This window comes from Neolamprologus brichardi, chromosome 17, assembly GCF_056152115.1.
Source record: "Neolamprologus brichardi isolate AB-2024 chromosome 17, ASM5615211v1, whole genome shotgun sequence".
NCBI classification, from domain to species: domain Eukaryota; kingdom Metazoa; phylum Chordata; class Actinopteri; order Cichliformes; family Cichlidae; genus Neolamprologus; species Neolamprologus brichardi.
The window spans coordinates 26396541-26423738 of NC_142120.1; the positions used below are offsets into that span (position 1 = coordinate 26396541).

General features: G+C 40.4%; 3 protein-coding genes across 6 annotated transcripts in view; 2 read left to right on the top strand and 1 right to left on the bottom strand.

Moving 5' to 3' along the window:
- Window positions 1-818: 818 nt before the first annotated feature.
- Window positions 819-8622, bottom strand: sirt5 (sirtuin 5). 4 transcript variants are annotated; one of them, XM_006797850.3, is made up of 10 exons: window positions 8212-8622; window positions 7612-7702; window positions 6980-7083; window positions 6746-6879; window positions 6395-6620; window positions 6206-6293; window positions 3004-3057; window positions 2754-2877; window positions 2275-2390; window positions 819-2193 (listed from the first exon to the last, which is right to left on the bottom strand). In XM_006797850.3, exons 3-10 carry the CDS (start codon window positions 7068-7070, stop codon window positions 2121-2123), a joined length of 906 nt encoding a protein of 301 aa, XP_006797913.2. In that variant the 5' UTR covers window positions 7071-7083; window positions 7612-7702; window positions 8212-8622; the 3' UTR covers window positions 819-2120. The 4 variants fall into 4 exon arrangements, with proteins under 4 accessions (XP_006797913.2, XP_006797912.2, XP_006797914.2 ...); XM_006797849.3 differs by lacking the exon at window positions 7612-7702; XM_006797851.2 differs by lacking the exon at window positions 7612-7702 and having other exon boundaries at window positions 8257-8264.
- Window positions 8623-10593: 1971 nt separating this feature from the next.
- LOC148097958 (general transcription factor II-I repeat domain-containing protein 2A-like) lies at window positions 10594-12075 on the top strand. Its single transcript, XM_087831087.1, has one exon. It carries the CDS (start codon window positions 10594-10596, stop codon window positions 12073-12075), a length of 1482 nt encoding a protein of 493 aa, XP_087687213.1.
- Window positions 12076-14141: 2066 nt separating this feature from the next.
- The window catches only part of phactr1 (phosphatase and actin regulator 1), a 45546-nt gene continuing 32489 nt past the window's right edge, over window positions 14142-27198 (top strand). Inside the window, exon 1 of the mRNA XM_006797847.3 lies at window positions 14142-14331. Within this exon, the coding sequence (XP_006797910.1) occupies window positions 14220-14331 (112 nt within the window). The 5' untranslated portion in view covers window positions 14142-14219. The remainder of the gene's footprint in view (window positions 14332-27198) is intronic.

Sequence of the window (27198 nt, forward strand, 5' to 3'; positions counted from 1 at the left end):
AAAGCCTTGACTTCAGTTCAGGAGATGAGGCTTGAGGTGAGGAGAAAGACATTTTATCCACATGTCAATCACACTGTCCCTTCCCTCCACATTTTCGCATTTTATTTACACGAGAAACAAATGCTTGTGTGAAGAAGGCTTTTCTATTCTGCTCAACCAGAGTAGAAAGCACCATATAGTTCCATTTATCATTACCTTGTCTAAGAGAGCTCACACTGTGTTTAACCTTCAAAGGTTGTTGGAAATGTACAAGCATATACACTTTATTTTTGTGCACATTTCAATAATTTGCTGCACCCATTTTTCATTTTCCTAGCAAAATATAAAGACATGGCAGATAGCGCAGGACTTTTACACAGAACTGTACATTTTCATACAAACTGGATGTTGATGTTCATTTCCAGTTTGACTGTTTTTGTGTGTGTGTGGTCTACATTTTTCATAATCCACATTAGAGTGGGGTGTATTCTATGGAGTCAGTGTAGCAATTTTGGGAACTTGTGACAAATTTATAATTCAGTTATATATATATATATATATATATATATATATATATATATATATGTATATATGTATATGTATATGTATATGTATATGTATATATATATATATATATATATATATATGTATATGTATATATATATATATATATATATATATATATATATATATATATATATATATATATATATATATATATATATACATATACATATACATATATATATATATATATATATATATACATATACATATACATATACATATATACATATATATATGTATATATGTATATATATATATATATATATATATATATATATATACATATACACACATATATATATATATTCCAATTCGCTGTAATGAGTACATATTATATTATTTTTGTTGATATTTTTGATAATAGAACATAAATATGTACATCAATAATTTCTTGATGTTTATAATTTCACTCCTTTCAAATAATTGCTGATGATCTTCAGATCTTGCAAAGATCAGGTGCGATAAGTAATAATACACAGAAATTCAAACTGGTCTCCACTAGTGTACATTGTGTATTTATGCTTCAGTGATGATAATGGAGAGAGGTTGTGCTAGCTGTGGCCAAGCAGCCAAGTGTCAGGCACAATCTCATCTTTGAGATGTTTTCAGAAAGCAGAACATCACCCATTACACTGCGGTAGTATAAACTCTCTGATCTTTCGCCATTCACACTGCTGCATTACTTGAAACTCGTGCAGTATGTTAGAGCCACACAGGAAGCTTTGGTGAGACACTTCAATATTTGAATCATTCAAATTTCCACAAGCTGTTCTGATAGTGTGAAAATATTAACATACATGCGACAAATCATTCATGAGCACTCGCGTGTGCATTGTGTGTCCCCACGACTGCTTGAGGTAACACACAGTCTCCGTTGTCCCGGCTTTAACAGGAGCACACTCGTAGCCGCTGGAAGGTATTATGCACACCATTCCTCACAGTCTCTAAATTCACACAGCATCAACATACGCAAGCCCCACACATCCCAGGCAAAGCTGAAAAATCCTTTAGGAGTCGTTTTTTTTTGGAGACCAACCACCAGGCTTTAGCTGAGGTAGCTAAACACTGCCCCCTATTGTCAGGCAATCAAAAGCCTTTCATTGCCCAATGAGTGATGACGTTGGTTATGGTATTTAATCATTTATCATTGCTTTCCACTGTCTTCCTTTTCTTTTTCAGCAACTCATTTTTACCCCAAAAAAAAAAAAAACCCCAACAACAAACAAACTCACAAATCATTGCTGACATCAAATAGGGGTGATTTGGCATTACTGCAATATCTGCTACAACCTGATGACAATTAAATCAGTTACTCTCATCACAGCCTAATAATTAGAAACCAGAAGCCACTCAATCACCAAACTCTTACAGCTGTGTGCACATATTGATAATATAGTCAAATTCTTAAACGTGTTATCTGTGTGACAGATAATTTGTTGGCCTCGTCTTCACATCCTTCACGCCTGTTGCTCGTCACACAGAAACCAATTTTCTTGGCACTACCAGTAAACGTTTCTGGTTTAAGACAACCCGGTCTCTGTAAAGCCAACATTCCAGGAGTCGTGTTTTTTTTTTCATTCTTGTTCAGTCTCATGGCGCGCCAGTGCAGGGGGTAAGGTGGTCCCACAGGGGCCGTGGAAGTGGAACCTGGTGAGAAAAAAAAGAATTATCTACAGAGTGCAATGAAATTAAAGAGTGTGTCATTGTGCAAAAGTAAATGACACGTGCTTGAAGCGCATGGTGGCGGGAGTGTTTTCCATGTTGAACTCAGCCACAGGGACGCCTCTGACTGCCACCTGAGGAGCAAACATGGCTGCAGGATACACGACGGATGAAGTACCGACCTGCAAAGCGAGATACCCAGGAAACAGAGAGAAAGGTTCTGCTGATTACTACAAACTGGAGTGCTGTCAATTAAGCAGGCCGCAATTACACGCTGTAATAAAATGTAACTTTTAAAATTTGAATATCCTGCCAACATCGCCAAAAACAAAGCGGCTTTTTGTGTTGCTGAGGTAGGTTGTGAAGCTCTGCTGTACCTGGAAAGATGCAGTGTAGAATCTCTGGTCCTATAGCACCTCTATAAATTCTCTACCTGTCCTGTGACCCCCCCCCCCCCCCCCCCCCCCCCCCCCCCCCCCCCCCACACACACACACACACACACACACACACACACACACACACACAAACAAACAAACACACGTACCACGAGGCAGAGGTCACAGCTGTCCAACACTTTCTCTGCACGGGTGAGGATGTCAGCATCCAGAGTCTCTCCAAACCAAACCACAGCTGGTCTAAGGAGACCGTGACAGCCTGTCTGCTCACACCTGAAATACACACACACACACACACACACACACACACACACACACACACACACACACTTTGTCAAAACAAATAAATTCATTTGAAAAGAATTGTGTGTTAAAAGAGAGAGTGTAAGTGTGTTTTACCTGGGCAAATTCTGGACTTGGATCTCAGCATCTCGCGTGTCTGGGTCCAGAGCTCTGAGGAGACAGTTAGGTTGCCTTTGAGATGTTAGTTTCCACTACCAAGTAAACCACTTCTAAATGCACCTAATATTTCGCAGACATGGTCAGACACAGGGCTACAGGTGTAACTGTTACCCATTCACTTGAAAAAACTCATTCCAGCAAGTTAAAAAAAACAAAACTCTCAACAGACTTTGGAGAAAAAATTGGGGCTATAACCTTTATTTCAAAGAAATAATTTTTTTAGGCACAGATAAAGAAATGAAGAGTCTATGCTCAGTTTTCACTTCATATTCTTACTGAATATTGCTAAAGTAGCTTTGTGTGACCCATAATTTGTCTTTGGTGACCTGTCTTTATCCTGTCTTCTTCCCATCACCCCAACTAGTCAGGGCAGATTCCTGCTCCTCACTGAGTCTGGTTCTGCCAGAAGCTTCTTCCTGTTAAAAGGGAGTTATTTCCTTCCCACTGTTGCCAAGTGAGACAATGGTTATTGTACGTTTGGTGACTGTTGTTGTAATTTAAATGGTAAATGGACTGATTCTTATATACCGATTCTACTCTTCTAGACATCCCACAATTATCCATTTACACCCATTCACATAAGCACTTTCTCCTATGCTTTTAGCGCTTACTAGATAACGTTCACACACATTCACACTCTGATGGATGCATCGGAGAGCAATTTGGGGTTAGTATCTTGCCCAAGGATATTTGACATCATTGAACGACCAACCTTTCAATCAGTAGATGGTCTACTCTACCTCCTGAGCTACAGCCACACCCCCATTTGGCATTATATAAATAAAACTGAACTGAACCTGAGCCTCAGGTACACTGACTTTCAGGTATAGCACTGCCCTCACAGATGTACTGCATTAAAGACTCAAAGACCTACAGTGATTGCACCACTGAGACTGTGGCAATGGAAGTGCTTAAAAAATAATAAATTAAGAAAGAAATAGCTTCATAATCAATAATTGTCTAATAGCTTGTAATTTCTTTGCAAGTTCACATCTGGGCCACAAAACCAACACCAACAGCAGCAAACTCAGAGGCAACTCCTCCACACAAGGAGTCAGCTGGGAAGGACACGGGCAAGACACCTGCACACTATCAAAGAGGAGGTGGCATGTTACAAAAGCAGCGCTGGCACGGTGGAGAAGCAGTACGTGTTAATATCGTCACACTGCCATGATGGCAAGATGCTATCCCACTGTGCCTAGCACCTCACTTCGTAGTAAGAGGGTGTTCTCCACAGCAGGGGACAGTGACATTATGAGCTGTTTACTTTGTTGTGAGTGGTCTTTTTTTACTTGTTTAGAATGCAGACAAAGGTATCATAACTTACTTTGGTTATACTGCATTTCACAAAATCATTTTTTGTTTATGTTATTTCAGTGAAGACCAGGAGCAAAAGCTCTTTAGGGTTTCTGTAAAATCCACGTGCCAACGTGGGACAGTTTCCAATTTCGTTGTACTATTGTACTAGGTATGACTGTGCAATGGTAATAAAGAGTTATATTATCTTATCTTAAATTCATTTGTTTTTATCAAAAGCAAAGTTATATTTCGATGATAAGAAAAAGTGACCTGCTCCATGATTAAAATCCATGATCGGATTAGAAGCAGGAGTTCTGTGATCTGTTACACCCCTGCTTCTAATCCGATCATGGATTTTAATCATGGAATAGGTCACTTTTCCTTTCTGGAGGAGTTGCCTCTGAGTTGGCTGCTTACAACGACTAAGAATCAGGATCTTGGAGAGCTGCATGCGAACCTTTTTGAGGCAAGCGTAAACTGCTCTTCCCCCTTGTCCGAATAGAAACGTATAAGCAGAGAGACAGACAATCGCAGGACCATAAAGTACGCTTTTACTGATATATAATTGACATCCTGGTAAAACTCAACAACCTCCTACACTTGTGCCTTCTTCCATGTGAATCTGTTTGACCATTCTTTGTCTATTTTTTAGGATGCATGCGACCCAAGTGATTGCAGGGCTGTGTCGTTGATGTTGTTGGATGAGTGGTTCTAATATGTTGGCTTAAAGCTGGTTGCTTGTTATGAGCGTTTCCGTGAGCACGAAAGCATTCCACAGCCTCTTAATCTTAGTGGGATTTGTTGTTTATTTGATTTAGATTCAAGTTTTCAGAGATTAGCTTTTTGGGATTTTTATTTTTTTTGCTGTAAAAATACAACTTTTATCCTTGTCAAACTGTGCTCGCATTTCCTTTAGAATCGACTACAGAAATGTGGACAAATGATGTGTTTTTGCAGCAGGCTGCTAGCAACAAAGTGCCCAAAGATACAAATTAAACTTGTTTATGTGTAGACACAACACATGTTCATCCCTTGAGAGAGCCATTTTTTTATGCTCGAATGATTAAAAGGTCAGTGTTAAGTGGCTGAACAAAGAAAACATTCCTCTGAAACTGGTCAAGTACATGAAGTGGACTGACAATGACAGAAAGACCTCCAGAAAGCCCAGAGAAGTATTTCTCAAGAGCAGTTTTTAAAGTTACAAGAAAGTCTGGCTCCTTGGAAACAAAATGTGAAGAAATAAGGGTGGTTCAAGAATTTCTGACAATATTTTTTAAAACAATTTTCATACTTTTAACTAGAAAGACATCTAAACTCAAAATGATATTTTCAGTTCTTTAGTTTTTTGTTTTTTTTCATTACCCATTTGCAGTGCTGTAATAAGGCACACCAGTATGTCTCCACACCTTGAGCAGTAGCAATAGGAAAGAAAATTTAATTAATCTGAATCGCTAACAGCACAGTCAGTACAGATACGTTTCAACATGACATGATCGGTTCTGCTATTCATTCTGAATTTCAGCGCGTGACTTCATCCACTCTGCAGCTGAGACTGAATTCACCACAGGAATATTTGTCAGCTATCAACATCGTCCATTTTAAATGTCAGGTAAGTGGCACGGCGGCTTCTAAAGTGACATTTGATTTGTGTCACATATTTTCCTTTTTCACCGTGTCATCAGGTGTTATTTAGCTCACTGACATTTGACTGACTGAAACAGCCCGCTTTCTCTGGCATTTGGGGCGCAAATGACTGCGATCGATATCTCTTATAACACATTTTCACACTGTTGGGAAAACACAGTCCAATATACCAAACCGCACCGGATGACGCTCTTACCCTTTGCCCTCGAGGGCAGCGCAAATAGGGCTCTTGTAGTTGGCTGCTTCATGGCCACAGGTCATGCAACGTGTTTTAAACAGACTTCCTGTATTTCCACAAAAACAAAGAAAAAAACACATACAAAATATGAACCAACAATTATCATACAGAAAAGTTTGTTTGCCCGCATCAGACATCTTTGCTCACCGTGGATCTCCAGGATGTTTTTGGATCCAGCTCGGTGGTGGAGCTCGTCGATGTTCTGCGTGATGACGGTGACCTTGCGCCCTTGTTTGCTCAGACGCTCCTCACACTCAGCGATGGCCAGGTGAGCGGGATTGGGATCTTTTGTGAGCATGACCTCACGCCGGTAGTGGTAGAACTCCCAAACACGTGAGGGATTTCTGGCAAAGGCTTCAGGCGTGGCCAGTTCCTAACAGTTTTGAATTGTGCAATTAGATTTTTATCATGACCTATGATTCTCTCTGAAATATTTTTAAAAACTCATAACAAAGCACGAGAGTTGGTTGTACTGGACCAACAGCTGTAGGTGCATACCTGTGCTTCCCATTTTCTCCAGTAGCCTCCCGCTCCTCTGAAAGTAGGAACTCCGCTCTCCGCACTCACCCCTGCTCCAGTGATGATGGCGATATTCTTGGCTTTGGAGAAAATCTCCCTGAATGCTGCCAGATCTGCACATAAACACAGTGAGGCAGTGAAATGCTACGACAGTTGTTAGCAACAACTGTCGTAGCAGAGTAGTTGGCAGAGACTGTAAATAATCAATTTTACCTGAGCTTGGTCTAGCCATGGCTTGTCTGCCCCCAGGTTTTCTCAAGTGGGCAAATAAAACAGCTCTGCAGGTAAACTGGCGAACAATCATCAGGTTATTGCAACTGGGGAAGAAAGACAAGACCCTGTCACTATTTATAGCTGACTCTATGGCTTTATATCTGATAGTCCTTCAACTAGCAAACCAAAGTTTAACAAATTGAGTTTGTTAAAACAAACATATGAAAGTTTTGTCTCGCGCAGCAGACGTTATTTTGTGCTCCAGTCTAATGGATTTATTGATGAATCCTGAAATGCCTTTGAAACAAAGGTACTGTTAAAGTGACACTTTGTCTGGGTCAGTCCATAGAAACTATTGACCCTCTTGATTAAAATTGTACTATTTCTCATCAAAGACAAACACGGAAATTTGTATTTCATAGTGTACATGTGTCAAGTCTTACAAAGCTCATTTACCCATACTCATAGCTATCAACATATTTGTTCTGTTCACTGTAATCACTCGATCTACCACACAACCACAGTAACCGTATAATTAAAAAACATGTGTTATTTGACCATCACCCTAAACAGATTATAGAAGGAATATTTAGCAAAAAAGAAAAATGCTGTAAGGCAAAGTGTAAACTCACCACCATCTGTGTACTTCTTCCTCATACCACACTATTTACTCTTAGTGATGTCACTTCAAGAAACATGCGCAGTATTTTTGGTGCAGACGTGCTGTTACCATGGAAGTAATTATGGCCAAATATAAATGATGTTACGTTAACAGAAACATTTTCCTTTATGGACACTATCACTGCATCTTAAGGTAGAATTACCTGTGCTACTAAAAAAAGTGTGACATTGACATAGGATATGAGCGCTAAGAAATGATATCCAAAAATCCACATATTTAGAAGAAACCATGTATTTAATGTTATTTTACTTATAATAATAAACTAAGAAATTTACTTGGTTTTAGTCACTGGAAACTGTATAAAATACACACGCATTATGAATATGTTTATACTGCCCATGCAAACTAAAAAGTTTGTCGTCTGTGGTGTTATACTGTCTCGTTTTTATTGGTTGAGCATTAGTTGTATCTGAACAATTTTTCACTGCTGTCACTTTTGTTAGCTGAAAGGTCATTGTAGCTTTGCTTAAGTCAAAGGTCATGTTTATCACAACACAAACATGCACCTCCTGCTTCCTTAACACTGCTCATTATTCACAATACTACTTACTTAGGTTGCGAAACAAATGATACGGTATTGTTTATCCTAACTAACCGATCAAGGTGTGTACTCGAGCACAGACTGATAGCTGACCATGTATGCTAGGTGGCTAAGCTAACGACATAGAAGCTAGCGCTGGTAACCACGGAAACAACAGCTAGCATAACATTAGCTTGTGAGGCCAGCATAGCATGTCTTTGTCTGTGTTCATCGATGAACTGGGTTTGTCTGTCAGACACACGGTTTCGCAACACTAACTACCTGGCAGACCGGAGCTTGGACAATTAGCTGGGGCTTTAAGGAAGTGGGAAGGCGTCTTTTCCTCTACTTCGGCTCAGCAACTGCACTGGATTGGCTTCGCTGTGGGGACATGAACCTGTCAGGGAACTCAGCGAGGTTAACAGCAACCCATTTAATCCACTTGTCCAGCAGAGGGAGCATTTGTACTACACTTGTTTTTTGCACCGAACGGGTGTTCACACACTGGACAAAGGTATTCAGCTACACTGCCTAATCATTTAATAAAGTTATATGATTATTTCTAGAGTAGTCTCCGGCACCTTATTTGCAGTGAGGGAAATCTCTTGTCTAACCAATACATTTTGTATAATTCCATGCTTCCTATTTTGCAGGGATAAAGGTGACTGTGCCCCAGTGCACAAAGCAAGGTGCATAAAGGATGGGTTTAATGTGGTGGAAGTTGACTGGCCCGCACAGAATCTCAGCTTCAACACCATCAAACACCTTTGGGATGACCTGGAACGGCTCCTGGGAGCCAGCCTCAGAGTTTCATCTCACAAATGTTTTTTCTGGATAAATGGGCAAAAATTCCCACAGACACATTCCAAAATCCTGTAGAAAGCCTTCCAAGAAAAGGGAAAGCTGTTATACATGTGACTGGCTAACTCCATATTAATGCATTCATGCACTTACAATGGGATGTGATGAAATCTAAACACAAAAGTGTAATGTGTACCAATTCGAACCAATATGTTTGCTTGTTTGTTTGTTTGTATTTGGCTTCGAGAGATGTTTTACTGTGGGTAGAACCACAACCTCTGGTGCTGTACTTCAGTTTATAATCTCCACATGATCAAACATTTGATTCTGTTCAGACCTCTGGCATCAAGAAGGAATTTTAACCTAGAGAACTGCTGCTCTCTGGATGTTTTTTCTTTTTTTAAACTGTTTTGTGTAAACACTAGAGATGTTTTTGCAGGAAAATCCCAGCAGATCTGCAGTTTCTGAAACAAACAGACCTGCCTGGTGCCAACAATCATGCTGTGTTCAAAGTCAATTCAATCACATTTCTTCCCTATTCTGAACTGTAACAAGTCATCTTGACCCTGTCTATATGTCTAAATGCATTTAGTTAGTGCCATGTGATTGGCTAAAGAGATATTTGCATTAACAAGCAACTGAACAGGTGAATCTAACAAAGTGGCTGGTGAGTGTGTCCCTCAAAAACTGTGTAGCACGTATAAGTACCACATACTGTAGGCCCTGTCAGCTGTTATCCACACATCAGTATGGCCCTGAAAAAGAGTGGACTAGGTTGCACTCAGTTTGTGCTTTAAAAGAACTACATTTAAACACCTTATTGTTGGTATAGTGCAGGGGTCGGCAACCTGCGGCTCCGGAGCCGCATGCGGCTCTTTAGCCTCCTAGTTGCGGCTCCCTCTGGACTTGACAAAAATCGTAAGAAAAAAAAAGAAAAAAAAAGAAAGGTATTTCAAAACTCATTTTTATTCATACATGATTATTAGTTTACTTTTTTGCCTAGTTATCTTGGAGTTTGAGTTGATACTATCTAATTTTAAAAAAGCAATTTTTAATTTATAATTTTTCAACAAAAATATACGTCACATCAACGTCAACAGACCCCGCCTTTACCTGCTGGTGGATTTTAGAGTATGCTAACCCTGCAAAAGGCTAACCATGAAAAAATCCCAAAAAAGAAAAGTTTTGGAAGAAAATAGAGAGTTTAATTCAGCGTGGACATATTTATTTGCATTCACCGCCAACGACGCTGGCTTACCTGTGTGCTTGATATGTGGCGAGAGAATATCGAACAACAAAAAATGTAACATTGAAAGACATTTTCAAAACAAGCACTTAGCATTCGCTGAAAAATACCCAACCGAAGATGAGCGAAAGAGAGCAATTTCGGAACTGCTGCGAAAAGCTGAAGAGAGCAAACTATCTTTCAAGAAGTGGATCAGCTCTCCACAGCCAACTAGCACTGCTAGTTGTGTGGCAGCTCTGGAGATTGTAAAGAGGGGGAAGCCGTTTACAGACGGAGAATATTTGAAAGAATCGTTCATAAAAATATCAGAGCATCTATTCTCCGACTTTAAAAACAAGGGGGAAATTGTTCAGAAAATTAGAGAAATGCCTCTCTCCGCAAAGACCGTCAGAGACAGGACCATTAAAATGGCGGAAAACATCAGCCGTAAGCAAATTGATGACATCAATTCAGCTCAAGCATTTTCAATTGCCTGCGATGAGTCAAGTGATGTAAACGATGTTGAGCAGACAGCACTGTTATGTAGGTATGTCAACTGTGATGGGCCTCAGGAAGAACTGATTGAACTCATACCGCTAAAGGGCCAAACACGAGGGCAGGACATTTGTGAGGCTGTTGTGAGTTGTCTAGAAGGGAAAGGAATAAACACCACTCACCTGGTGTCAGTGTCTACTGATGGGGCACCCAGTATGAGAGGAGCACAGAAGGGATTTGTGAATTTGCTTCAAAAGTCACTGGATCGAGAGCTGATGGCGTTTCACTGCATCCTCCACCAAGAAGCACTGTGTGCACAAACATTCCCCCCCGAATGTGTCGAAGTGATGAACCTCGTTATCAAGATAGTGAACAAAATAATTGCAAACGGGTTAAGCCACCGACAGTTTTGTTCATTGTTAGAAGAAGTCGACAACGCATATTCAGATCTCCTGCTGCACAACAAAGTCCGGTGGCTGTCCAGGGGAGAGGTGCTGAAACGCTTCGCTACCTGTCTGGAGCATGTGAAAACGTTCTTGGAAAGCAAAGGCCTCCGCTATCCTGAACTGGAAGACCCCGATTGGCTGGGTAAATTTTACTTCATGGTGGATATGACAAGTCACTTGAACACGCTGAATACAAATCTACAAGGAAAGGGAAGCACGGCCCTGCAGATGCTGGAGAATGTTTTGGCATTTGAGCGCAAAATGACAGTGTTCGCAAGAGATGCACAAAAACGTACGCTCTCTCACTTCCCCTCCCTAAGAGAGTTCAAAGAAGCGAACAATGAAATAAATTATGAATATTTCCACCGTGCCATCATTGCAATGCAAGCTGCATTTGGAGAACGATTCAGTGATTTCAGAAAGGAGAAACATACTCTCTCTTTCCCTGTCACACCGCTGGACATCGACCCATCTCTGCTGAACACAGTTGCATTCACCGGAGTATGTAAGTCTGATCTAGAAATTGAACTGGCCGACATAGCGGATAAAGATTTGTGGGTAAATAAGTTCAAAACACTGACGGCGGATCTTGAAGAAGTCGCCCGTCAGAAGGCTACGCTCGCTAAAGAGCACAAATGGAGTGATATGGAAAAACTCCCCCACCCCGACAAACTTGTTTTTGAAACATGGAGTGCCATTCCTGACACGTATATTAACATGAAAAAGTATGCATTTGGAGTATTGTCCATCTTTGGCTCAACATACTTATGTGAGCAAGTTTTCTCAAGCATGAATTTTATAAAGTCCAAACACCGCTCCCGCCTCAAAGATGAGAGCCTACAGTCCTGTATGAAGATCAAAGTCACATCTTACAGCCCCGACATAGGGAAGATCTGCAGCGAACTTCAGACACAGAAGTCACATTAAAATGGTAAGGACAATAATATTTTACAAGCTATTATTTTTCAGAAAAAAAAAATAAAATTTAGACTCCGAGTTGATGTAGATTTTTTGTATGTTCAGGTGCTTCAGTTGATTGCTGGCTGAGCAAAAAAACCCGAAGAGGACGAGAGAACACTGACATGGACTTGTCAAAGACTCTCCTAATTTTGTTTTTCTTAAAAGAAAACTTAGCTGCTAAGTTGCAGCTAAATGTTTTATTTATATTAAAGTGGGCTAGTTTTTATTTTACTTTTACAAAAATATACGGCAGACTTAAATAGGCCTACAGTTAACAGTTTAATTTATTTCAAAGCAGGCCTACAAATGCACATTGCACTTCTGTTTGTTTTATTCAGTGGTTGTAACAGGTAAAATAAAAAAAGATGAAAAGCTATTTTTTGCGGCTCCCTACGATTTTTTTTTTGGCAGAAGAGGGGCAAAATGGCTCTTTTGATGATAAAGGTTGCAGACCCCTGGTATAGTGATTGTGAACTCAGTGAATCTGTTTACAGTCATCTCCACTAGAGGTCACCAATGAATTAGTAGAATTATAAGAATATTAAGCAGAATACCAAAGCAGTGATATACAATAATAGTTAACATTATGAATCCTGTGTGATTATGGATGGATGGATGGATGGAACTGCAGTGTTATAGCAGTCAATTAATATCATTCATAACACAAATAAAAAGAGGCAAAGCAGATCAGTTAAATCCCTTCTGCTGAAGTCTCTCTCCATTGTACTACTACTGGATTTTGTAGAGTTAAAAGATTGGTTTATTGGATAATGATATATTGGTCATATACAGTCCATACATCCCATAATCAAAGCTGATGTAAAGATTTTATTTATTTTGTTTTTGCTTTTAATGCAAATGCAGCACATTTACTTTTTTTTTTTTAACAAACTTGTAGCTTTCATATGTTTAAAAAAGCCAGTCATTTTATTTACCTAATGATCCATTTGAAATTTGACTGCTTTAGCTTATAAAACATAGCAGCCATTATTTAATATTTCATTATTTAGAACTGCAAAAATATATTTATTTTATTTATCAATTGGGTAGCATTTATTTACCAGGGCAACTGATCTATGAATCAAGAATTTATCAAGTGTAGTTAAATCTGATTCCCAAACTATATATTAGCATCTTCAAATGTCTTGTTTTGCCCAAACTTGATTCATTTACAGTTTACAAAAAGCAAAAAAATATACAAACAGCATTTTTTTTTTTAAATTAAAGTGCCTTATTAATATTCTTTTTAAAATTTAGATCAATTATGTTGAATTATTCTTTATGTATTTATTTATAATTATTTATTATTTTCAATTTCTGTATTTTATTAAAAATGTACAAATGGGCTATATGTACATGTATTGCAAATTCTATTTGAAAAGCTGAAACCAGATGGTTTTGCTTTTCTACATCATTGACAATTATTTTTCTATTAAAATTGGTCATTCGAAAAAGCCTGGCTTTGTCAGCATGACAGCAGCCTGTTCAACTTGTCAAACGTGCATAAGGTCTACTGTATGCTTCTTTCCATCCACCTGCCCAGGGTACACCTTGGACAAGTCACCAGGAAGCCCATTTTCATATTATATTACTGGGCCAGCACTGCCTTGTAATAAGGCTCTACCATAAAGAGTGGTTCCATAATTGGTCACAGCAGTATCCAAACATTTCTCAGCACTTTATAATTGATGACACATCAATGAGACACACACGAGGATCGTAACAATGGATTTTTCTATTATGGGAATGTCATTTGCAATCTGTGACCAACGTTTTTGTTGTTGAATTTCTCGTCTTTTATTGTAAGAGTCGATAACTCCAGACAACATGTGACCGTTAAAATTATGTTTGAGGACAGTGAAGTATTGCTTTTCATTGGCCAAGGTGGAGTCGGAACTTGAGCAGGTGGCGCTCACTTACTGGAACAGTAGCTCATCAAGGATCCAATCTTTCTCTCCCTCTCTGTCTCTCCCCCCACCCCCCCTCCAGCACCGTTACAATAGCCCCCCCTCCTACACCGCCTGCCCGCGCGGGTGCACGAGTGGCTGCTGCGGCGCCGAATCTCTCGCAGTCGCGCCGGTCGCCAGTGGACGCTGCCCGGCTGGCGGAACATGGCGGCGGCCCCGGAAGAGGAGGTAGACCGCAGACCGATCCGGAGGGTCCGCTCCAAGAGCGACACGCCTTACATCAACGAGGCGAGGATCTCTCTGCACCTGGAGACAGGTAGGGCTGCTCGCCAGAGCCGCGGATCCTCTACGCTTCGTGTCCGGGTGTATTAGCTGCTCCCACGGGGGGAGGGATAGTGTAGTGTAGTGAATCTGTGAGAGAAACTGCTTCATCGCCCAGTGACAGTTCCCACGCCGCAGCAGCATGACTTTGGGCTTTCATTGTGCAGCCTTCGCGGCACCCACAGTGCTCGGCTTTCACACTGGGTGGCCGGTAACCACACTGTGACTCATGCACCGGGAAATGGGGAGAATTCCCCACCTAAGCATGGGCGATGTACTGTATAGCAGGAGAAAACAATTAGCCCTGTAGAAGGATTGATCGCCGCCTCTCCTGCCGGACTCCGCCTCGATTGTCCGCTGCGGTGAGCTGCTGTGCGAACTTGGGCTGCTCGCTTAAAATGCTATTGTTGTTCACGCTTCTGGTGAAGGGTGAAGGAATGGATAGTTCACCGTGCTGTGCTAAGCGCGGATGCTCAAGCTCAGTTTGTCTGCGAGAGAAAACGGGCGAGATAAGTTGTTTCCCTTGTTGCCATGGTCACGATGATAACGCCGCAACGAAAGCTTGATTAGCAGCATGTCGATGCGAGTATACGGGCAGATATGCGCTCCTTCTCTCGACACTTTCTGCCTTGAGCTCCCCCATGAGAGAGGCTGCTTTAATGACACATCAGTGCGGAGCTGTCCACTGCCCCTCGGTGCTGAAATGCCACCAATGCCAAATGCAAGGAATGTGTAGGTCTCCACTGATGTTAACCCACATAACATTTATAATCGGTCTTTTTTTTTTTAAGTATATCTCTCTCTATATATACAATGGGATATTGCATGCGGATTGCCTGTGGTCGACCCTCCCCCAGAATTTGCCGATGTGACAAATCCCAGTCACATGGTGTGCCTGGTATAGCCTGGTAGACTAGGCTCTAGATTCAACCCTATATTTTCCATTTTGGAGGAAAGAACTGTGGAAAATTACCCTCCTGCTCGGTTGTTGTTCTGCTTTGCCTGAATGATCTTATCAAACATGGAGCTCTTAGTAGGAAGCGCAGCTTTCATCCAAAGGTGTACAGTAACATCTGGTTTTTGCCTGCAGCACGTGTGAGAAATGTATGCGAAGAAGCCAGACTTACATAATAAATCTTAATGAGATCAGGAATTACTCAAAAACTCGCCCTGTAATGTGCCCCCTTTTAGCCTGCTTAGACCTTTATGACTCATGCTGTTCAGACCCACCTACTCATAATCTCTCACAGCTGCCCTCTCTCTGCCCTCAACCATCTTCCTCTCCATTTTGTTTCCTATTAAAAGCAGCACCTCCTCTGAGCCAGATTAACTGACTCTCCAACTTTATAAATAACACAATTTTTCTGTTTTAAATATATCCTGGAGCCTTCTATTGGGCCATGGCTTGAATGTGAAGGAGGAGGGGGGCTGCCATGTCTTGCTAACAGTGCTGCTCCTGGCTGTTAGCTGAAAACAGAGTTGGGCAGGCTGCAGCTGCATGAGACTGGCGTGGCATCATCAACAATCCAGCGGGCACTGCCAGCTACGTCGGGAGAGCACAATTTTTCTTCACCCGTTCTGCTGGAAAATTCCATATCCTCTTCCCCCTTTTCATTGTCTCTTCCCCCATTACTTTGGTTTAATCTCATTTTCTTTTCCTGTCACCACTGAAACCATCTGCCCACTTACTCATTTGATTCCCCCCCAATTTTACTTCATGTTTTTGTGTTTAGGCTGCTGTGTGTTTTGCATAAATCTAACCCACTCATTTTCTTTGATGTGTGCCACCATGCACGTGTGACAAATATTCAAGCCAACTTCAGAGTACACACACACGTCTGCGTGTGCGTGTGTGTGTGTGTGTGTGTGTGTGTGTGTGTGTGTGTTTGCTTTCACGTGCATGCCTGTCTGGTCCACATGCATGTGTGGGAGGCTGTGCTATGTGAGTACCGGGATTAGTAAACAAGAGGTTATCACAGTGGCTGCTGCCAGACAGCTTGCTGTTGTTCTCTGTAGCCTGACCCTCTTCAGCCACATCCATTAAACATCCAGGTTGAGATGCTCATCACTGCAAAACCCATCAATGAGGTCCTGTCCCTTGTAGTACCTAAGGGCATTGTTGATATGGTTTTGTTTGAATCAAAGGCAGTTTTGGGAGAGTATTTTGACCACTTTAAACCACAAACATGTATTCTGAAGTCTTCCTGAACTTTCTCAATCAGTAGCTTTAAAGTTAGAAACAAACAGTTATATGTCATATGAGTGGCATTTTCCACTGACACGGTGTGTTTAGTTTTTCTTTTGCACCACAAAAACTGCCTGACCTTTTACTGCGTGAAGCTGTTTAAATAGGCTGGTTCTCAAAAGACACCAAGACAGAAGTGGCTCGGCATCAGCACCCATGTCTATGGGAAAAGAGATGCCCTTTATCTTTACAGAACAGAGGACAATACATTATGAGGGTAAGTTAGGTATGCTATGAATAGCACAAAACGGAGAAGCTGGGTTCAAGGGGCGTTGCAAAGAAGCTTTCAGAGAACACTGATTATTGGTGTCCACTGTTTCTTGCATCTATCCATACATGCAGGCTGATGGCATTTATAGTGACTTGTTGTGAGTAATCTGATTACTCAGTTACCTCTGTTTTATACATTTAGAGAAAGCATTATCTTCCCTTATTCTGTGCATATTTTCTTAGAATATATGCATTCCATTTTGGTTCATATGTGATAAGATCATTGCACTGATGTATCACTTTAAGGGCTCGCGAGTTATAATCTTCACAGCTGTTGTTCCAAACCTTTATACAATTTTTCTGCTCAAACTAAGCTGTGTTTTGTTCCGGTGCTTCCTAACCCTGATCATATTATTTGTGCCCAAGCCTAATCAAACGTCACCACAGCAGGTCATAACACATTCATATGAATATGAATTTTCTGACGCAGGTGCTTGAAAAGGATTTTTACAATCTAATGACAAACGGTGTCATTCTGCAAATACTGAAGCTGTGCTAGACTGGAAAACACTTGGAGGTAGTGACAAATCATCTGTTTAGTTGCTTTCTCAGGTAGGGAAGTGAAAGCTGTATCAATCTTTGTGGACATAAGAAATCATGGAACTCCAAACCAATTTGGCAGGCAAACAGCTGTGATGAATTATCGCCTTTGGATGTTGTAATGGCTAATGTGTTGGCAAACATTTGTCTTCTTACACTAGCAACCTAAGCACCGAATAGAGCTGTGTTTGTGTCTGCCTGATGAATTTCAATCAAATATTCTCCTTTCTTCTTCTTACACATCTTAAACCGCTAATTGTTTCAATGTCTTTACCAGCTTTGAAGTCGTAATATTAGTCATTCGTAATAAATGAGGTAACCATGGACTGATCTGATCAATTTCAAATTTTAGTTTTTCTTGTGGTTTCCGTTGCCTCGGGCCAGTCGAGATTCTGTTCAGCATCACCTTTCTTCAGCAATTGAAATCCAGGTCAACTCAGTGAGAGCTTAGGATTTCTCACAAAGACCAAGACCAGAGCATTACCATACTGTCTTTCAAGCAGAGAGATGGAGTTCTAATACAGATCTGAATGAATGGCTGAGACAGAGAGGGCTTAAAGGGGGTGCGAGGGGGTGCAGGAGCAGGAAGGATCTGACAAGAGGACAGGCTAGGAGGATGAAGCCTTTCTATTGTGGCACCATAAAGACTGGCACGGTGAGAAAGAACCAAAGTTGGCTGTTGTCCATTGAATATAGTAAGAACAGTGCACAAATAAGCCACCTCCCCTCTATCTGAGTAATACCCTTTTGTTGCTCTTATTCTCTCTGCTTCTGTCTCACACACATACATAAACGCTGCTATCTGCATACATTAAAGAGGCCTTGAGAAGCAGACTGCTGAACCTACCTGGGTAGAATACAAAAGCACAAGGAGGAAGTGGAAGAGCTTTAAATGCAGAGGAGTGCTTCCACCGCCTTGCTGCCTTCCACCCAGTGCACAAAACCTTTCACTCTTCCTCTGCTGGCACGTGGTTCGGTCCATTCAGCTCAGACAAGCTGGTTATTGTGCCGGGAGCGAAATCTTGAGCCAAAGAAGGCGACAGACACAGATCTAAGTTGTTACTCATGATTCGAGCCCAACATATAGAACTTTTTTTTTCGAAATTGATACTCATATCTGTATTTGGTGATTTAAAAAAGTCCAGTACATGAGCCAATATTTTTTTTCTTTCAGACACACAAAACAAACAGATTTCCCTCACATTTATATGTGTAGTTATTTGATAAAAATGCAGCTGTAGCTTGGGATCCAGCAGCTTACAGGACTATAGAAAGAAAGTTAATGACTGATTGTGGAGTACACTGGCATATAAACACTTCACCTGAGCAATGCATAAAGGCAAAATAAAAGGAAAGGTTGCTGGTGCTAGCATTGATAGCATTAGCTACACTTGTTTTGCACAGTGCAAATACCTATACATTTCCTCAACAACCTTTTAGCAAATGTATGATTTGATAATGGAAGTTTGGCATAAAAAGCTTTAAATGTATCTTTAGGCCCCATTCACAAAGGCCTAGAGACCAGTCAGCAACCATCTGGCAACTACTAATCATGTGAAAAAAAAAAACGCAGTTGGCAAGTTGTTGACGGAGGTTGCTTGCTGTCACTAGGCAAAATTAGTTGCAAAGCAGTATATGGTTTTGCACCAAAAAGTGTCTTGTGATTATTAGATTGTCACAGTTTTCTGCAGCACGGAAGGCACTGACTTGACTGCAAACACTAACTATTCTCTCAGTGGTAGGGAAACTGTGAAAAGCACGAAATAACAAGAAATAGAGACCATTTGTCTTTAAAGTAAAAACTGTTTCATTTGAAACGTGTTGGTTGCAGTGCTGAGGCAAGGAGTTTTCCATTATAATTACATGCAACCACAACAATCTGCTAGTGACCAAAGTAATGACAAGCAAGTGTGATTGATTTCAAATTTCAAATTGATCCAGTTTGTATGAGAAACAACTTTCAGAGTGTAAAAAACACTGTCTGTACACCAGCTGGTTTCTGGGCCTGTGTCACTGAGACATTTAACGCACATGCAAGAGTTGTGCATACAAAGCTTAACCTTGCCCATTAGCATCTGTGGCTACAGACAGTGTTTTTTACACTCTGAAAGTTGTTTCTTATACAAATTATAGCAGTCTTATTGCTGACGGCACTCATAGCACACTCGTAAAAATAGTTGAATTTTTAGGCAGGACTCACATATGTTGCTTCAGTGAAGATGGTTATGCCTGCAGTTTGTAGGATATCTTATGCTAGCATAATCATCATTTAAACAACATTCCCAGGGCAAGCTAACATGGCTTTAGTTAGCAGTTAGCATGAACCAAGCTAGCTGCCTTTTATTAGCGTCATTAATGTACAAAAGAGTGATAACTCGCCTCAGTGCTCCACTTGCCCTTCATTTCATTGCCAGACTGGAAAGTAGAGATGGCTCAATCGATCCAACTATCAACAGTTTTGATACCAGTGCTGATATTGGTATTGGATACTAGACACTAGCATGATTGGATCAATGCTTTGATTCAGTTCAGTATGTAGCCCACTGAATTGTGTTAAATTAATTCGTTTTTTTGAAAATTAAAAAAATGTCCTAGCATGCACTATGAAAAATGTTTGAACCTTGTTGGGTTGACTGTCAGGTCTATTTTATTTATAGCCTATAGCACATTTAAACAACAGAAGATGACCCAGAGTCTTTAGAGACAGGCACATTTAGATTGTACAATCTTCCAAAAAAAAAAAAAAAACAGTTTCAAAATACATGAAAAGGTGTTTTGTTGTGTCAACTAATTATTGTGGAAAGTAAAAAAAAAACAGTGTTTTAGTGATCATTAAAATGAATTTGCAAATTGATGATGATTCATCTCATAAGTCATGACACACTGTTCTCCCCTACCTAAGCTGCCTTTATAAGTTGAACGTATCAGCATCAATATTGCTACTAGCAATACTGGCCCTGTATTTACTTAGTATTGGATCATACCAAATATTTGCGGTATTGCACAGCTCTGCTGGACAAGTAGCCACCACCCTCTAATCAGGTAATTTCTGTAATGTGATTTCATTGGCTGACGCCTGGCAGAGGTGAAAGTCATGAAGCCAGAAGTACCACTGCACACATCAGACTGAGCTCGATGTTGACCCTGAGTGTGTTCTCATTTTGCCGTGTGTGTGTGTGTGTGTGTGTGTGTGTGTGTGTGTGTGTGTGTGTGTGTATCTCCTGTTTATTGGCCTGGCATATTAGTTGGCAGGGGAGAATATTTATAGGTAAATGTTTTGTTTTTTTTTAATTTTCTGGGAGGAGGCAATGGTTTTTTGTTTTACATAATTGAAAACAGCGAGAAAAAAAACTTTAAATGGGTAAAAAGCATTCACAGAGATTGTTTATCAGGTGCAACTCGCTGTGTTTCATAAAAAAGTATAGTACAAAAAAAAACAAATTTCCAAGAGCAGTTTAGGTTGCCATGATTTTTTTTAGTTTAAAAAAAGCTTCCTTTCTGCCCAGCTTTAGTTTATGGTATGAATTCCAGATGTAGCTTACTTTTTGATGATTGTTGTTGTGGATGATGCTTTCTGACAACCCATACATGCCTTTTCTGAACTTGTTTCATTCATCACCCACATGTCAGTGATGGTGCCAGTGATACCCGTTGCATTGTACCAAAAGAGGAGCCGACATGAAGCAGAAGTAACTCAAAATATCGTGTAATGTGGCTGCGTTGTGAGCTCATAAAGTAAAGCGTGTACAAAAATGTTTCTCACACTGTTTATATTCTGCAGATGAACCAGGGATCACGACAGTTTGTGGGTTACTGCAACCAGTGACATTCAGTGTGGCCTACAGATTATAATGTGGTGGATGTGGCTTTAATTATAGCCGAGTGCCTTTAGCCTGAGACAGAAATCAGTGCAGCATTTTCAGGCTTTATTTTATTTTCATTATGAAGATATTGTTTGGAAATTGAGTCATAGGGATAAACCCTTAAAGCGGCATCATTTTACAGGATTTTAAACAACAAAATGACTGGTAGTTCGTGTGTTTCGTTGGAATAAACTGCCTTAAACCTACATTCTTCCCAACAGCCAAAGAGGGGGTTGAAGAATACACAGGACTGTTAAGAAGTCTGTGGAAAACAGACGGTAGTTATATCAAAATGTCATTTTCGGGAATAAGTTAACATTTTGTCTTCAAAAGTGGTCCAAGGAAGCAACAGTAATGAACCAAAAACAGGGTGATGGGCGACCGAGGCTTACTGATGCAGGCGGGGAGTGAAGGCTGGCCTGTGTGGTCTGATTCAACAGTCGAGCTGCTGTAGCTCAGTTTAAAAAAAAAAAAACCCAATGTAATGGTTCTGACAGAAAGCAAACAGTGCATCACAGTGCATTTATTTTCTTTACTTAAATTTTGTAATATCCTGTTCCATTTCTTGTAAATGACTGTGACATGTTGTGAATTCATTACTGTGAATTCAGTAATGCCTCAGTGGTTGTCTACCCCGCCTTGTTGTACAGACTGCCTGTAGCTTTCTCTTTGATATTTTTGCCCCCCTGTGGTAGTTTTAAGTGCGGCTCTTTGTGGTTCATCCCTGGGCACTTTAAGGAAAATACACAACCAAATCGCAAAAGGAAACCAGAGCCTCAAGTAGGTGTTTTTTTACCCCTGCAAGTATGTTGTCTGTATGGGTGAAGGCCACCTATTAAAACAGATGAGCAATATACAGGAAGAGAGAGGGGTGACTCATATCCCTGTGATATGCCAAGCCACACATTTACACATTTACAGTGATGTACACACACACACACACACACACACACACACACACACACACACACACACACACACACACACACACAAACAACAGCACACACACTCCTCTTTGGGCTCTGCTGTTCTGTCACTTTGTATTAATACACACACAGTGAGTCCAGTCAAAGGGAAGAGGAAGAGAAGGGGTGTGTGTGGAGGCTTTTGAAGTCAATGGCAGCGAGAAAGAAAATGATTTTTTAAAAAAAGTGTAAGAAGATGGAAAATCCATTGAACTTTGTGTTGACTTTGTACAGGCAGACTTCCTTTGTCCTTCCTCATCATATCTCATGTTATTTAGCACCGTTCCCATCGTTTGGTGCTGTGCTAATGCCAGCACATTTCTAGACAGATGGAGAAAGAAAAACCAGCAGAGACCAAATCAGTAGCTTGTGTTGTCACAAGAAAGCCTTTAACTTTTGGAGTTTCCAAATTTAAACCTTGAGTGAAGGGACAAGGTTATAAGAGGTCTGATTCTACCTTGTGAGCCAAAATGACAAATTTTTCTTTGTTAAAAAAAAAAAAAATTAAATTAACAGTCACACAAATCTTCTCCCTTCTACCCCATTCTCTTGCCTTCATCAACGTTATATGAAAGGTTGTTTGCAGTTTCTTTACATGTATATTCCATCTATTAACCAAGTGTTTTTACACTGATAATAATAATGGATTGGATTTATATAGCGCTTTTCGAGGCACCCAAAGCGCTTTACAATGCCACTATTCATTCACTCTCACATTCACACACTGGTGGAGGCAAGCTACGGTTGTAGCCACAGCTGCCCTGGGGCAGACTGACAGAAGCGAGGCTGCCATATCGCGCGCATCTGTAACCGGCGACCTTCCGGTTACAGATGCGCTTCCCAACCCCCTGAGCCACGGTCGCCCCATAATGATGTACATAAAAAGGGGTGCAAGCAAAAAATCTCGTAGCTTTTAGAAGGCTGAGTCCGATGGTTACATGTGGCAGTTTCCTGCAGCCTGGAAAAAATGTTTTAAACTGTAGACTGTATATAAAGGATGGTTGTAGCCAGTTTGTGTTTGTGACGGTGTGTGTTTTTCTCTTCGATTGCATTGATGTTGGTTTTAGATCACTGCCAGATCTTTAGAGCCAGAAGTTTCCATATTTGGGAGCAGTGCTAAGTTATCAGTTAATGTTAGAAAACTTGGTAAATGATATCACACAAGGCACACATAAATATTAATTAGTGCTAAGTGACAGATGATAGATAGAAGAAGGGGCAGCCTGTATCACAAAGCAAGCCATAAAATTAGTTATCATTTAAATTAGTTTAAATGCTTCAAATGGCTCAAACGGTACCAACAAGGTTGAGTGGTCCAGTTCAGAGAACTGAATTAGTGCAGGTGATGACAGCTAAACATAGTTCCCTTTGTTGAACTGAAGATTTTCACTCCTAACTTGAAGCCTTGGCAAACTGAACTACTTATTTAGTGCTATGAAGTGAAAATCAGTTCTATAGACCAAAACAGAAGTAATAAAATAACACAAAAATAATGTACAAATACAACAAAAAATATCAATCAAATCGAGTTATTTAAAAAAAGAAAGAAAGAAAGGTGTTCCCTGTAATTACTCCTCAGTCACACTAGAGTAAAAAATGACCAGCAGCCACCTTGCATTTATGACAATCTGGCAGTTGCCCATTCGTACCAGTGAATCTTTTCAAATTCTGCAGCTATTTGCAAGCAATCGCAGCGACCACCTGGATGAATTCAGATTGCAAGGTGTTTGCACAGGTCACCTGGTGGGGAGACAACCTGCCTCTAACTCACACTTAGAGTTACTTTCAGACAGATTGGTAAAGGTTTGCAAATAATTGTCGTCTCATTTATAAATGCAGCCAGATTGCTAACATGTCGCAATCAATCTGAGACTGATCTGCACTGATGAGAACGACTCATCTGTAGGGAACTGGTTCTCTACCAGAACCGGTTCCCAGTAGTTCAATTCCTTGGAATTGTTAGTCTGACTGCTTATCCATTCCGCTTATCAGTTCCCTTTGCACTTGCACCACAATCTGCTGATTTCAGTTTGTGTGCCGGAAGAGGAAAATAGTGGTGCAGTCTACAGTGTGGATATGGATATTACTTTTATTTCTATTACACAAAAGGACAAAAGCACTGTGGTGAAGTGTATACTGCATCCCGAACAGAAACAACTGCAATGTGCTGCTAAGAGTACATTGGCTCTTTGCAAGCATAAGCACAAAGAGCATGCTAACGTAAAGCTAGCCAAGGACCCACAGTAATGTTAGAACAGAGTGCATGCTGACCCCGGCCCAGCAGCCAGACCCTGAACTTCAATAGGTAACAAACTGATAAGCATTCAGGCTGCAGCCTCTGTTTATACCTATTAGTGTTTCTAAAGTAGAATCACTGTGGCGATCACTTTAAAGTCTCCGTGGGCTTGTTTTCATTTTTGCTTTGTGTATATGTGTGTCCTCGTCATCATAACAACAGAAGTTTGTGTTGGTGTGTGGGGCTGTGGCCTCATGTTTATATTGTTAACTGATAATTATGAGACAATGTGTTTCAGGTCATTTTACAGAGAAACAAGACAGTAACATAATCAGCTGTGTGACAAATTACTTCTGCTTCATCTAAGCGAGTGAACAAGGAAGGCACTGCATTATTTTAAAGAAGAGTAGCAAGTAAAGTGTGATGCATTACTTTTTTTGAGCAAGGACCCCAACACTGATCACAACAAACACGGGAAATACCTCCAACATGCACAAACATTTGACCACACAGCATGCAATTCATTTCCACGAATGTAATGTCTTTGATATGCTGCTTAGTGATGGTGGTGACTCAAAGCAGAGCCAATGAGAATCCAATGACAATTGATAAGAAAATCAATAATGAATCAACCTGATAAGTCATAATGGAATCAGAATCACGAAATACTCTTCAAGTTCTATCCTTGCTCTTCTGGGATGTGTCTCTTTGCAATCAGGGACTTGACTCATCTGACTGACAACTGGTTACATTCATTTATAAAAGATTGCCAAGCTGTCATTTAGCAGTTAAGTTGTCATTTAGCAGCAACTACTCACTATTTCAGAAGAAGTTTCTGAAATTATCTTCATTTCTGTGTCTGTACACGGACTGGATCTATTGATCACAGACTGATAGCAACCCAATAGCAGACTGACTTCATCTTATTGCTGTTTTATGACAATATGACAATTGTTGCACAAAAGTCACTTTGAAGATGGCAGCCGGCTGTGAGTGGTCACATTGACATCTCTAACCACTGTTTTCCCCAGTGTGACAGACAGCATTATATAGTCTAAGGAGCTTGGAAAGAAAAGCGTCTGGACTTCGCTTTTCTTTCCAAGCTCCTTAGACTACGATGACCTGGATGACTGAGAACCTTTACAGACAGACAGCATTAGATACCACTTGATTTTCATAATTTTGGGCAATATATACCTTATAATCAACCTGAATATGAACTTGACATTGTCAAATCTAAATCTCAGATCATTCAATTGGAGATTTTTTTGTATTAAAGCTGATTTGGGTATCTGCAGAACCTAGAAATTCGTAGAAACACTGAATTGTTTATCATGAAAGGGCTTTAGAATATATTCTGTTTTATTCACTGACTCATCTCAATTTCATATTTATTGACACATTGCAAAAACATCTGTGACTGCAACCACTTTAGCTTAAAAGCATTTTATCTCATAAGGGCAAAGTGTCAAATTCAGCCAAAAACATAAATTAATTAAAATACACTGAATATTATTTTAATTGGTTAAACCATCCATCCATAAATTTTCTTCCACTTATCTGGGTCACTGTAAGCCATTATGTCCCTAATAGCTTTCTATCATTTTTCCATTCGTTTACCCATAAAAAATGCATTAAATTGCATTGTATTAACATTTTGTATAACATTGCCTGGCCAAATGTCGTATCACAGTGTTTTGTTCTGTTGAGTGCTTGCTAATAATTTTGTCAATGTTGTATGGTTTACCCTCTGGAAACTATCTTTGCTCCACCTGACTCACCTGAGGAGCGGCGTTGTGAACCTGTGGAAAGCAGTGAACTGACCAGTGTTCCTGCTGTGCACCTAATTATCTACAAAGCACTATGCATTAAGCCTCCCCCATTCCCTCAGCTTGGAACGCTTATAAAAAAGAGTTCTGTCACCCACAAAAAACCTTAAGCATACTAGAGTTGCAATGCAAAACTATTAAAGAATAGTTATTTTGTGATTGCAGGGTTTCAAAAAGTTTGGAGTAAGTTTTTTGTCTGTCGCCCTCACACTTGACAAGGCGATACCTCTGCTGCGCCGCATCCAGCAGATGTCTTAATCAGAGTGGGTGGACAGATGAGCTACCTGGAAAGTGGAGGTGAATAGATGGGGAGAGAGATGGAGACTAAATGACAAAGAAAGTCTATTTTTGACTATGAAATGGAGGTGTCCACCTTACTGTTTCCGTGGCAGAACAGCACATGAATTTTGCATACTAAATTTCTGTCAGGATCAAATAGCCTCAGTTCGAGGCCCAAATTAGCAGCAGAAGCACCATGGAAGGCCAGAGGATGATGAATACTTTTTTGCCTGATAGAGACAAGAAGCCCAGATGGGATAAGAAGGTGATATCTTGGCTCATCAGGACTAGACAGTGAGGTCAGTAGAGAGAAGGGAAGGTTATTAGTTTTCCAGTATGTCATAAATCATAAAGACTGTATAGAGCACGACTGACTCATTCGGGGTTGGTTCTCCTAGTACTAAAAGTGCTTGAGATGTTTCGGTTCTTAAGCGGTAGCATCAGGGAGGCATCTAATCATCCTAAATTCACAGTGTATCTTGGGAATGGGCCCAAATATTGAGCCAGTAAAGACGAGATAAAGAACTGTTTTTAGTGACCTGAAGAGCAAGAGATCCTGCAATAAATGTTATTGCCCTCCCAATGACTCTGGGAATACCTGAAGACACCGACACATCCCACATGTCATCATCTAT

Bases quoted from the DNA above. Each gene is read 5' to 3' on its own strand.
- sirt5 (XM_006797849.3), bottom strand. From the start codon at position 7,070: ATGATTGTTCGCCAGTTTACCTGCAGAGCTGTTTTATTTGCCCACTTG. The intron at 6,880-6,979 runs GTAAAATTGATT...GTTTATGTGCAG, and splicing joins CATGGCTAGACCAAGCTCAG to ATCTGGCAGCATTCAGGGAG. The intron at 6,294-6,394 runs GTGAGCAAAGAT...GTGGAAATACAG, and splicing joins AAACATCCTGGAGATCCACG to GAAGTCTGTTTAAAACACGT.
- LOC148097958 (XM_087831087.1), top strand. From the start codon at position 10,594: ATGCCTCTCTCCGCAAAGACCGTCAGAGACAGGACCATTAAAATGGCG.